Here is an 11,572-nt window from a genome sequence, read left to right as displayed (position 1 = left end):
AACTCCCTGAAAAAGATTTTCACCTCTACCTTTTTTTAAGCCCATTAATACCTTCTCAATTCCAGATGAATGATTCACACAAACATATCCAACCTCTCTAAGTGTTTATTAGAGATAATACAGCGTTGGGAGTTTTTAAAATACATTTTTTACAAAAAAAAAAAAAAAAAAGACAAGACAGCAGCTCCTCATTGTGTAGGACAGACCACAAATCCCAGCTCAGCCCTTGTCCTCTCCCCCTTTCACAGCTCCTGACATACAACACACCTGCCTCAGCGTCTACAGTAACTTCCACACTTCAGTGTGCGTAGTGTAGAGGAAAGTGCATGAATAGGATAAATACGGGATACACCTGATAAGACACTTGAAATAAAAGCTTTCCACTGGCCTCTAGTGGGAGACGAGACATTGAACAGATGCTCCCTCGATTGCATATACTTTCTTACCGTTTGGTTTCTGATCCAGCTTTGTGCGTTTGTGCGTGTGGAGAAGACAAGGGCTGAGGATCTGACGTCCTCTAGAGCTCTGGCTGTACACAAACGCTGTCACAATCCCACCCACCCGGACCCAAAATATACAACGCTTTTAAATGTACAATGTTTTACAATCATTCCTCAGACGAGATGATCAAGGCTAGACTGTGTGTGTTTTTGTACGAGTACTAGTGTGTATTAACACACCGAAGTCACCAATGAATTCATGCTTGTCCACACCGGTAGTGCGTTCTGGTCCTGACAGGCAGGTCTGTCATAGATAAGAAGAGGGACTACATTTCCCAGCATTCCCTCGTCTTCAACATCTCAGGCAGTGAGCACCTCGGCAGCAGAGAGAGGCTGAAGTTTGCAGTCCGCTCAAAGCCGTCACGTCATTTCATCTGCTACTATAGTTATGAAGCGAGTGGTTTTGGTACCTCTGTAGTGAGCGGACACTGTTTTTATACTGAAGGTGCAAGTGACATCGTCTCAGCTCCAGCTGCTGCTCTGAAGCTCTTCTCTCAGCCAGGTGGGTAACGCCTGACCCAGCCGATTCAGCAGCCGTAACAGTTCCAGGTTATGCTCCCTGTAGTATTCGGTCAGGAAGGCACGTGTCTGAGAAAGACACAGAACACATCTTCTTTCACAAAGCCTGCGACTCCTAACTGCTGTGTGCTGAACTAACAGCAGCCTACAGTCATGACCATCTTCAAATATATTCAAGTGCCTATTAATTCCTCTTATATATAATTACTATTTCAAAATATTTAAATGTTATAACTGACATTATTATGTATTATAATAGATTATTACTAATTATTATGGTTATTACTATAATTTTTTCATTATTATAAAAAAAAAAGGTGGCTGTTATTGTTATTACAACTATTTTTATTATGTAAATGACCAACGGTTTAGGTAGTGGATTTAGCTGGTAATTTCGACTGACCTATATATTTTGTATTTCACTATGTATATTTACTATTAGTTATTTACTGTATATTTATTTCACTAGGTTATATTTTGTTTCATTGAAAATATGTTAAAAACTGTTAGACTGCAGAAATGTCAAGGCATGCCCTCTGTTGTTTCATCCTTTTTGCAGCGAAACAAACATGCTTGTTGCATCGTACTAGTTGAAAGATTTCCTGTGATATGACGTGTCTGTCTGATCTGTGTGAGGTTGAGTCTATCACTTCTCACTGCCGGTGAGTCACTCGTCTTTAACAGCGTGTCCGAGACAATGGCATTGTTCAGAAAGAGAGAGCACGTTTTATGAGGGAAGAGAGGAGAGATGAGACTATCATTTACCTCAGGGGCCATTTCTGGATATTTTCTGCCTTTACTCTTCCCCAGACACTTCGGACGCCCACCTTCCAACCTCTGACACCAGAATCCTTTTCCCTCATCAAAACTGCAATACACACACACAAACCAACACCAAAAAATGTTCCGTTTATTCACAGATGTATACAAGTGTATACATGTTAAAAGCGAAACTCACACAAGAGCCTGGGTGTAGTTGAAGATGGGTGTGACCCCCAGGAACCGCTGGATGCCGTCCATCACCAGGGCCGGGTTGGATCGAAGCAGGGTGCCGTCTACAATATGGAGCTACAGTGGAGAAAAGAGAACAGAGTTTAGAAAAGAAAAAGCCATTGGATTTTAAAAATATTACAGAAATATTTTGAGCAAAATGTTTGCTGAATTTAAAATGAATGAAAATTAAATGAAAATATAATATTTTGTAAATAGAAATATTTAAATAATATTTAAATATTCCTCTTTAACACTAAGTTTAAAAGAGAATTCAGAACTTTGAAGTACAATTAAAGTGCCCTATTATGGATTTTTTTTTTTTTTAATAAAACGACCTTTCATGCAGTGTGTAATGTAGCTCTAAGTGAATGAAAACATCCTGCAAAGTTTTAAATCTAAAAAGTGCACCATGTTATGACAATCAATGACTTTATGACGTTATGACTTTCAAAAGAAAGATTTGGCTCTGAACCACTGAAACGAGTCCCAAGCTGTTTCGTGATGATGTCAAAGTGAAACATTAACATATTTCCCACCCACTTTTTGGTCTTTTCTTGTTGGTTCTGAATGAAAATGTGAATTTTTTTGCCACTAGGTGTCACTTTGGAGTGTTAAAAGCTCACAAACACTGCTATAAAAGAAGTCAATCACTCACTGGAGGGGTTTGGAAAAAAGAATCGTTAAACGAGTCGTTTGAGAGCCGTTGAACAAATAAGGTAAAAATAAAATCATGTAATAATAAAATGAAAGTGTTTTTTTGACCTTACATGCACGTCAACCTGTCATTTAGGACTTTAATTTCAAATGTGTTTGTCCTGACAGTTATTAAACACAAAAACCAAGAAGAGTCAACCAGACACAGATAACTGCCGTACCTGTCTGGCCTGGTAGTGCACGAGCCAGCGCTCTAGATGTGTGGCGTAAGTCCCAGGATTAAGGCTGCGGCTCTGAAGGGTCAACAGCTCTTTAGATGCAGAAGCACCTGCTGTTACAACCTCGTGGAAAGTGTGGTTAATGGCAGCAGGGTCCTGGTGTGCTCGTTGATGCTGACGAGACATAAAAACCACACAACTCATGAGAATGTCTGCGGTGAAAGAGAAGGGTTCATGGTTAAGATAAACTCTATCTGACAAGAACCTCTACTTCCTGCTGTGCATACATGAGCTGCCCTATTAATGCACAAAATGACTGACAGAGCCTCAAATGTCAAATGTGATTTTTCAGAACCTACACGTGATGTGTGTGTTAGGTAAGTGACACTCCATAAAATCTTTAAATGATCACTACTGCTGGACTATTGCACAATATGAGAGAAAGAGAGAAGAAGAATGAGAGAAAGCTGTTGGAGACTACCTGGTACCAAGAGTAGGCTCTGTCGACTGGGTTGATGAGCAATGCTATGATCTTGGCTCTGGGCAGTAAGGCGGCAGCCCTCTTAGGAACCACCTCTGTATCAAAGTAGTTGGCACTTTTCTCAAACATGAAGTCTGTGCTGACGTTCGAGGGGAAGGGAAAGAAGTCCATGTACCTGCAAAAGATTAAGATTTGCAATAACAACAAGAGGTTACAATAAATACATTTTTAGCCTTCTATTACAGGACATTTTAACGACTTCTTGCTATTAAAATTCATTTTTAAGCAAAGGGCTTATCCTGTACCCAAGTAATGGATCTATTAAAATTTCAATATGAAACCTCGACAGTATTACAGATATAATAAAGTGGATGGGGCGATAAACGTAGGACTAATGATTTGTCTCTGCTACACTGGCTGAGAGTGCAGAAGTTGTGCTGTGTATATTACCAGTCAATGCCGTTGTGGTAATTCGGCCCGTTAAAGAACTGGATCTCCTCAAAGGTGACAGGGCTGGGGAAGTTGCTGGTGATGGCGGGGTGAAGGGTCAGGAAGGAGTGCAAAGCTGAGGTACCTGTGGTCAGACATAAACAACATCATACGCAGTCTCTAAGGAGGCATTCTGGACAGCTTATTTATTCACATACCCAAAGACAGATTTAAGGTTTGAATACCGGGACTGACCTGTTTTCTGTGGGCCAATAACCAGAAACTTGGGCAGCCTATCACAGGTTTTTTCTTTGGACCAGATGTCTTTATGTCTCTTGTCATGACAGGGATTCTGAATGGATTAAATATGAAGAAAACATACCCACATTTTTTCATTTCACATTGATTAATGAATTTAAATAGCTTTTCCATCTATTCATTAACTACACTTAATTACTATAACTGATAACAACAATAATAATAATAAAAAAAGACTTGATTTGATTACATATTAGTGCACAAACATCCCTGGAAACTTATACAGTACATACAGTATTCAATATTATTTTATATTTATATAGTAAAATTATACACAGTATTATATATTATATTATAAAATCAGTTAACAAATAAATATTTATTACTACAACTGTTATAATTATAGTTTTAGAAGATTTTTAAGACTTTGTATTTTTTATACCTGCCATAGGGGGTCCATCTCTTCTGGAAAAATCTGGAAGTATTTCTCTGCTAGTTCCATAGGAGGTAGAGTCTGTAGCCGTAGGTTGGTCCAGCACTGCACAAACTTCACCAGAGACTCAAAGGTGTATAGGCCGAGCCGATCGTTTCCGTAGTTAGACAGGTGAGTCATGAAGATACTGATCTGAGGGTGGGACAGGGTTACTTACATATAACTTGATTTAATCTCTTTTTAATTAAAGGTTTGGAAACATCTACTATTTTCATATTGAAGATCATAATCTAGTTTATTTTTCCAGCTGCCGCACTAGCAAACACTTCAGGCAAAGAGGCCGGACACAAACAAAAGCATAGAGTGCAAGGGCAGGACTCAGTCACCGCTCAAGGCTTTGGGAAAGATAAACACAAACACACACAAAGAAAAATATACTCACTCCCATTCGCTAAACACACACACAAGCACAAACACTGAAGGGAAAACAGCACGAAGGCAACTCACAGGGTTCAGGAGGACGGTGAGGAAGAGTTCTCCTCCACGTATGCTCTTGTCCAGCTCACGAGAGCCTCCAGGGTACTCATTATAGAAGATGGTGTGAGTAAAAAGGCCACATGTCTGCCTGGGCAACACCTGCAGACAGAAGAAGGTGAGAGACCTGTGTAGACAGCATTCAACTCTGCCTCCAAGTCAGCCTCATCCACTGCACGGACATACTTAAAGACCAATGTATTAGAGGAATTAAAACAACCATTTGTCATTTTATCTGATCATAAGTTCAGGCTACAATAACATTATTTTGTAAGTATTACTTTACTTGGATTTAAAAACACCGTCTAATTCATAAATCACAAACAAAATGAATGTCTGTATTGTTTGGTTAATATCTTTAACAATAATTATTGTCTAACAATATCCTGTTCCCGGCGTCCTTTGAGAGTGTTCTCTGCATTCAGGGCTGTTACGCGAGAGCAGCAGGCATGAACAGTGCGCTTTCTGCTCCACACGTTTTATCTGCGAGGTCTGCGTGGAGCATGTGCACGGTGATCCTCAGAGCTGGTGGTAAATATACAGCCCTCAGAGAGAACAGGCAGGTTATCGATGAGCAGAATAAGAATGGAGCAAAGTGTAGATGTGCAGTCCTTGAAGGACGCTTAACTCGGTTTTGTTCATGTTCTTCTTAGACTATAATTTTAAATGACAGCTGTTGTATTTATTTATTCGAGACGAATGAAATAACTAATAGGCTATTTCTGTACATTTTAGTTTTCTCTCTGCGACAATGTTTTTGTAAATGTAAACTAATACAATTATATATTTATTTGTTATTAGCCAATTTCTGTTACTGTCAGAAATTGAATTGCAAGATTGTGGAAAGGTTTCGGGAACGCGAATGTGGCGGGAACGGTGAGGTCGAGAAGAAATTTATTTTAAGCAGGTGAACAAAAGAGTGAAAATATAGCGGGTGGCAGTACTGCACGCACCTCTACACCGAGGCTATGGGGCAATTCTATCTATCTGTCTGACTTACAACCTACAACAAGTTAGTTACGTTTTCTTATTAAAAGAATCTCCTACTTACTATTCAAACACGAGTTTTGAGCAGTGAATGGTAGTGCTGTTGTCGTTTCTTGTTTCTCTGATCACCAATGAAGATACGGTGTTATGTTTATGACGCAACATGACACGTTACATTAACAACAAGTGCCTCGTTTGTAATGCGTTTCATTTTTTTTATGTCGTAGTGTGGGGTTTAGAGAAACAATAATGTATAGTACATGACAAATAATGTGTGGTTTTTTTTGTTTTTGTTTTTACTTAAACCACAAACACACTGCATTACACCAAATATCAATGTTTCACCTTTATGCCACGGTGTATGAAGCCCCTGCGATGGCGTGCCGGTCTTAGGTGAGGATATTCTTCTGTGCTGGTTACTGTGATCCCCCAAACGCTCTTCCAGGCCTCGTAGAGCTGGCTGTGTACAGGATACACCCCTGAATGGTGGGGGGCCACAGCGTACCCCATGTCTGTGGGAATACCGTGCTCCTGTAACGACAAGCCACAAACAAACGCTCATGAAGATCAATCACAAAGCTACCCGCTGCTTGAAATTCACTCGGAATTGCACTGCCAAGACTTATGGGGCGAACGGGAGCAGAACAGAGGGAAAAAGTCGATACAAGACGCATTAGAGATGCCGTTAACAAGACATGTCATCAAAACGTGTGCGAGCGAGAAGCTTTTGATGCAGAAGAAAATCTGTCAAGAGGCGTAGTTATTTCTAACACCACAGGAGGGTGGTAGACAAACACATCCTTAAGATGAGCAAAGGGCTTTACTTTCAGTCCAAGGTACCACTTTCAGAGCTCTAGGTGTGTGTTCCTTCTTTGCTTGTGTGTGTGTGTGTGTGTGTGTGTGTGTGTGTGTGTGTGTGTGTGTGAGAGAGAGCACAAACTGTGAGCCCCGAGTTAAGGACGGCCCTTTGCAGGCTCATTAAACCTTGATGAAGGAGCTGTGTCTTCTCCATTGAGCAGAGTGCAGGAGAAGGCATATGTCAGTGTCTGCTCTAAAGACAGGATGTGACAGAAGGATTAGCGAGAGGAGGAAAGGGCTGGTTAGTATTCACGGCGCACCCCCTCTCGCTGTCTGTCTGCCTGCCTGCGGTCCATATCCCACTCCAGTGACCATCATTACACCAGGGTGGGCTCATTTCAACAGGCCAAATTCACAATCTCCTCGGCGGATGCACTCCGAGTCAAGGTCAAAGAGAATCCTACCGATCCAATGAAAAAGTGCTAATACAAATCTATAATGAAATACCAACATGAGATAAAGCTGGCGGGCAGTGAATCGATACTCGCATCCCTGCAACAGCAGCAATAATGGCTGTAAATAGTAACACAATGATGAAGGAACAAAACCAGCTCCCCTGTCGCAACATAACAAATGGAGGGAAAAAACTAATACGGAAAAGATCGAAGAAACTAATTTTGTGTGACATTTTTGTGTTAAAATGAGTTTGCTTATCTTTAATATTTAAAGAATAGAATACATAAGTCTTTTGCAGGAAAAGTGTAGAGAGGTGGGGGGGGTTATATGTCCAAACAATGGTAGACGTTTGGAGGGTCTGGTTATATTATGTTTGCAATTCTGTTTGGGGCAATTAGCGGCGCAGAAATGAAACATTTCTGTTTTAAGGTGTATCATTTTACCGACTAACCTGTGCAAACTGCATGTTGAGTCTCATCTGCTCTGCTAACACGCTGACATTGTGGAAAAGGTGCGGCTGCATGTGACTCCACATGTGAGGAAACCACCAAAACTCATGCCGGTGCTGCAACAGCATGTCGTCGCCTTCGTCCTCCTCCTCTGTACCTGCAAAAACACAAACATACTGCTGAAGAAAACACATTTGGGCTAAAAAGAGCTTTAAAATTGTGTTTAGTTTTTTTTTTTCTTTTTTTTGTTATTTTTTGTTTTAATAGCCTGAACAGGAAAAAAAAAAGTTTTCAAACCTGGCAGAAATCAGTTTTTTATTATTTTGTACAATGAGATGAGATTTTAGATCAGTTTCTTTGGCATCATTCTTGATTAATACTTGATTAATACTTTTTGGATAGTTCCCTTATAGAAATGTGAAAGTGTGGAAGTGAAATATACCTTGACATTTCACTCATATTCATGATATGCATTCAGCAAGAGTCAGCAAGATTTCTTGTTTTAAAAAAATAAATTACTGAATAAATACTTACCAAATAAAAAAAAATGCTTGTTTTTAATAAGGGTGCATTAAGTTGATCAAACGTAATAGTAAAAAACATTTATAAATGTAATGTAATTCAATTACATTTTTCTGTTGATTTAACCAAATTAGATTTAAGACAGGAAAAATCTCCTGCTGTGTCTATTAACAGACATCAAGAAAACCGAAACAAGTACCTGCATAGTAGAACTTCCCGGAGAATCCAAGATTGAAGGTGAAGTTGGGAACTAACGTCCGCAGTTTATTCTGAGTGTTGAGCAAAGCCTTGGGAAAAAAAATGAACAGTTATTACTTTAATAAACACATTATCAAAGTCCTGTCTAAAATCTGTGGAATAAAATTTGCAATATTGCAAGAACAAAAACAACATCATTTGACTTCACTTTGAGCTATGCTTGAAGGCAAAAACAACAGTGGTGTTAAACGAATCTCTCCAGTACCTCAAGCATTCGCATTAACAAATGTATGAGATCAAGTCACCAACAGATGGCATTGTGGTGCCAATCCAGTTCGATGAAGGAAAGAAGAACTTTCAGGCCGTCGGCCAGATCGACAGACTGAGTGGGATGAGAAATATACATTTGCATTCAAATCTCCTCTACCCACGGGCAGGTCAGACGAGCGAATGAAGCCGCAGCCTTAACATCAATCTAAACTCATCCTAGTGAAATGAAGACATTTCATAACTTAGCATCACTGCGCACATCTAGCTAATGACGGCGCTGTGAGGCTTGAAATACAAAATGATCCTGCCATCAAGCCCTTCAAGCCTTAGAGTGATACGGCGGTATAAGCGAATTACAGCGCTGTTCCAGCACAAATCAGACGGCGGGGAGAGATAGTGTCGCTTCCCGCACAAATCTAACACAAAGCCGGGCCGATAGTTGCGGCAGTATCACAAATCAAGCCGTGCTGCTGGGGAGAGAAGGCTGCTGCCTTGCAATGAAGAGATGGCATCTTTCGCTGATTTAAGAGCCGCCTGTGTCCCTGAGTATGAGTGTATCCAATATTTGTTCCGCTTTGAGTGTGTTTGCTCAGCACGTCGGCATAATCCTGCTGTTTTTATGGCGAACTGCGAGCCATGCAAGATTGCGGAGTGATGCCCAGCGTGGACAGATTCAGTAGTGTGAATCACCTTTGACAGGTTCATAAAAGAAGAGGTAGCTAAAACAGAAAAAAGGGTACTTACAAAAAAAAATAATTGGTTTTCCGTTCACAATCAATAACTCTGTTCAATGAGTTATTCAAAGACAGAGTAAGTGGAACAGCCAGTATGACAAGAAGGCCAGAGGTCAGAACACAGCTTTGGTCACTTGACCTTTTCTGTCACAACACACTTTGCTCAGCACTGCAGCAACATTACTGAAACATTTTCATACCTGAATCCTATTTCCTTCTCATAGCCCATCTGATTATCTCTTGACCTAACAGACCAGGGCTCAAGATGACTGCTGAGACAAGATTCGGCCGGATGCAAAACAAAGCCAGTTCAGTGTTGTGTCTGGCAACGGCCTCACGTTTTGACAGGGGACATGGGCATCATCTCCCTGTACAGCTGACAATCAATAGTCACATGAATCTCTAAGTACAGCCGGATTGTCGAGAAGCTGAAACTCAAGACAAAATATTTATTTGTGAAGGTAAAAAAAATTTTTATTAGCATTTTAATAAAAAAAAATATGCATTTGATTATTTAAATTAATTAATACTGCCTTGCTATTTTAATTCTGCATTTGTTATTAAAACACTTTCACGTCTAACAGAATTTTATTTAGGATGCCCAATTTTTTTTTCTTCAGGACACCATCTGCCGGTACATGTGGGGAATTATTCCCCACATTAAAACGGCAAAATGAACAATCATGATGTGTCATTTTTTGTAACAAACATACAAGCTAAAAATGCTGAAACAATATAGTTGTCCCATAGATGCAGTGCAATGCGTATGCATAAATATACATAGCAGTGAACTGTGTGTACCTATAGACATCATATATGCATATGTAGTGATTAGGTGCAAATAAACAAGCTTCAGTTCTGAAAAAGCATACAGGGTAAGAATAGATGAGATTAGTCCACTATTAGACTCAGTTTGTTTGAGTTTTCTATGCAGCACCACTGGCTGAGGTGATTACAGCCCACTTGTTCAGCTTGAGGCCAGGTGGCATGGCATACATCACCATACAAATCTGGCAATAAACAACATAAACACAGCTCTGTGGGTGGATAATCTGTGTGTTACACACATATTCCTGCAAAACTCTTATGCTATCTGTGGAAAAAAAGAACATCATGGGTGAAATGAAAACTGTGTCCTTGCTTCGAGGTATTATCCCCAGTAACGATCGTGATTAAAACTGACTGTAAAAGGAAAACATATGGAAATGAGCTGCTGCATATATTTTCAAACATTCTTTCACCAGTAAATAATAATAGCCCCAGTTGTGTAACAGGCTGGTTTTTAAGGGATGTTCAGGGCTAAATACAAGTAATGCTCTATCAACAGCATCTGTGGCATGTTGTTGATTACCACAGAATATAACTGACTCATCCCTCAGTCTGCAAAAATACATTTGTTGATAAAAATGCACTTACAAATGAAATTCTAAGTCCAACATATAACACTAGCTTTTCACTAGAATTTCACTGTAAGGGCACTTGGGCTTTTGAGAGAGCTTAGCTTGTATACAGTGGTTTTCATATACCAAGATAACCTCATGGATGGATACCCTAAGGTGTTACACAAGACAAACTAATTTTAAACAAAAGCATAACACAAAAATATTTCATTTATACATTTGCATGCACATTTGCTGAAAATGAAATTGTACAGTGAAGGCACAGAGAGGACCCTCCACAACATTAGTTTATACAAAAAAAGGCAAGAAAAAGGCGAGCTTAATCTATTTTACTTAATATATTAAAAATATTTTTAGGGTAGGTTTTAATATTTCCAAGGTATGACCATGATTCCTACCCATGTTATGCAACTTGATAGAAAAGTAATAATTCACCCAAAATGTAACTTCTGTCACTTCAGAAGTTATTGACATTACAATTATCTGCGTTTTAAAACTTTCAAGTTCATAATATTGAACAAAGTGGCCATGTTATTGTTCCTCTTTTTTGTTACACAAAGGGAGACCAACATGTTTGAATTGATGGAGGCAGCGTAATGACGCATAAATGACTAAATTAATACATATTATTGTGTAAGCTATTCCTCTAACATAAGAGAAATATTTGACATCTCTTCTAATGTCACGTCTATCCATTCACCATTTTAGCAAAGTACATTTAAAATTGCAAATTGCTAAC

General features: G+C 39.4%; 1 protein-coding gene across 6 annotated transcripts in view; it reads right to left on the bottom strand.

The window, feature by feature from the left end:
• Positions 1 to 87: 87 nt before the first annotated feature.
• ndst2a (N-deacetylase/N-sulfotransferase (heparan glucosaminyl) 2a) overlaps positions 88 to 11,572 on the bottom strand; it is a 93,671-nt gene continuing 82,186 nt past the window's right edge. For all 6 annotated transcript variants that reach the window (XM_043255309.1, XM_043255308.1, XM_043255307.1 and 3 more), the window contains 12 exons: positions 8,431 to 8,518; positions 7,712 to 7,866; positions 6,352 to 6,537; positions 4,993 to 5,121; positions 4,495 to 4,677; positions 4,050 to 4,146; positions 3,816 to 3,939; positions 3,366 to 3,540; positions 2,888 to 3,058; positions 1,978 to 2,087; positions 1,785 to 1,887; positions 88 to 1,088 (listed from right to left, as the gene is read on the bottom strand). In XM_043255309.1, coding sequence (XP_043111244.1) covers positions 963 to 1,088; positions 1,785 to 1,887; positions 1,978 to 2,087; positions 2,888 to 3,058; positions 3,366 to 3,540; positions 3,816 to 3,939; positions 4,050 to 4,146; positions 4,495 to 4,677; positions 4,993 to 5,121; positions 6,352 to 6,537; positions 7,712 to 7,866; positions 8,431 to 8,518 — 1,647 coding nt within the window. In that variant the 3' untranslated portion in view covers positions 88 to 962. The remainder of the gene's footprint in view (positions 1,089 to 1,784; positions 1,888 to 1,977; positions 2,088 to 2,887; positions 3,059 to 3,365; positions 3,541 to 3,815; positions 3,940 to 4,049; positions 4,147 to 4,494; positions 4,678 to 4,992; positions 5,122 to 6,351; positions 6,538 to 7,711; positions 7,867 to 8,430; positions 8,519 to 11,572) is intronic.

Source organism: Puntigrus tetrazona, chromosome 13, assembly GCF_018831695.1.
Source record: "Puntigrus tetrazona isolate hp1 chromosome 13, ASM1883169v1, whole genome shotgun sequence".
Classification (NCBI taxonomy): domain Eukaryota; kingdom Metazoa; phylum Chordata; class Actinopteri; order Cypriniformes; family Cyprinidae; genus Puntigrus; species Puntigrus tetrazona.
Note: the sequence above shows the minus strand (reverse complement) of the source record. Positions and strands in the feature narration are given on the sequence as shown.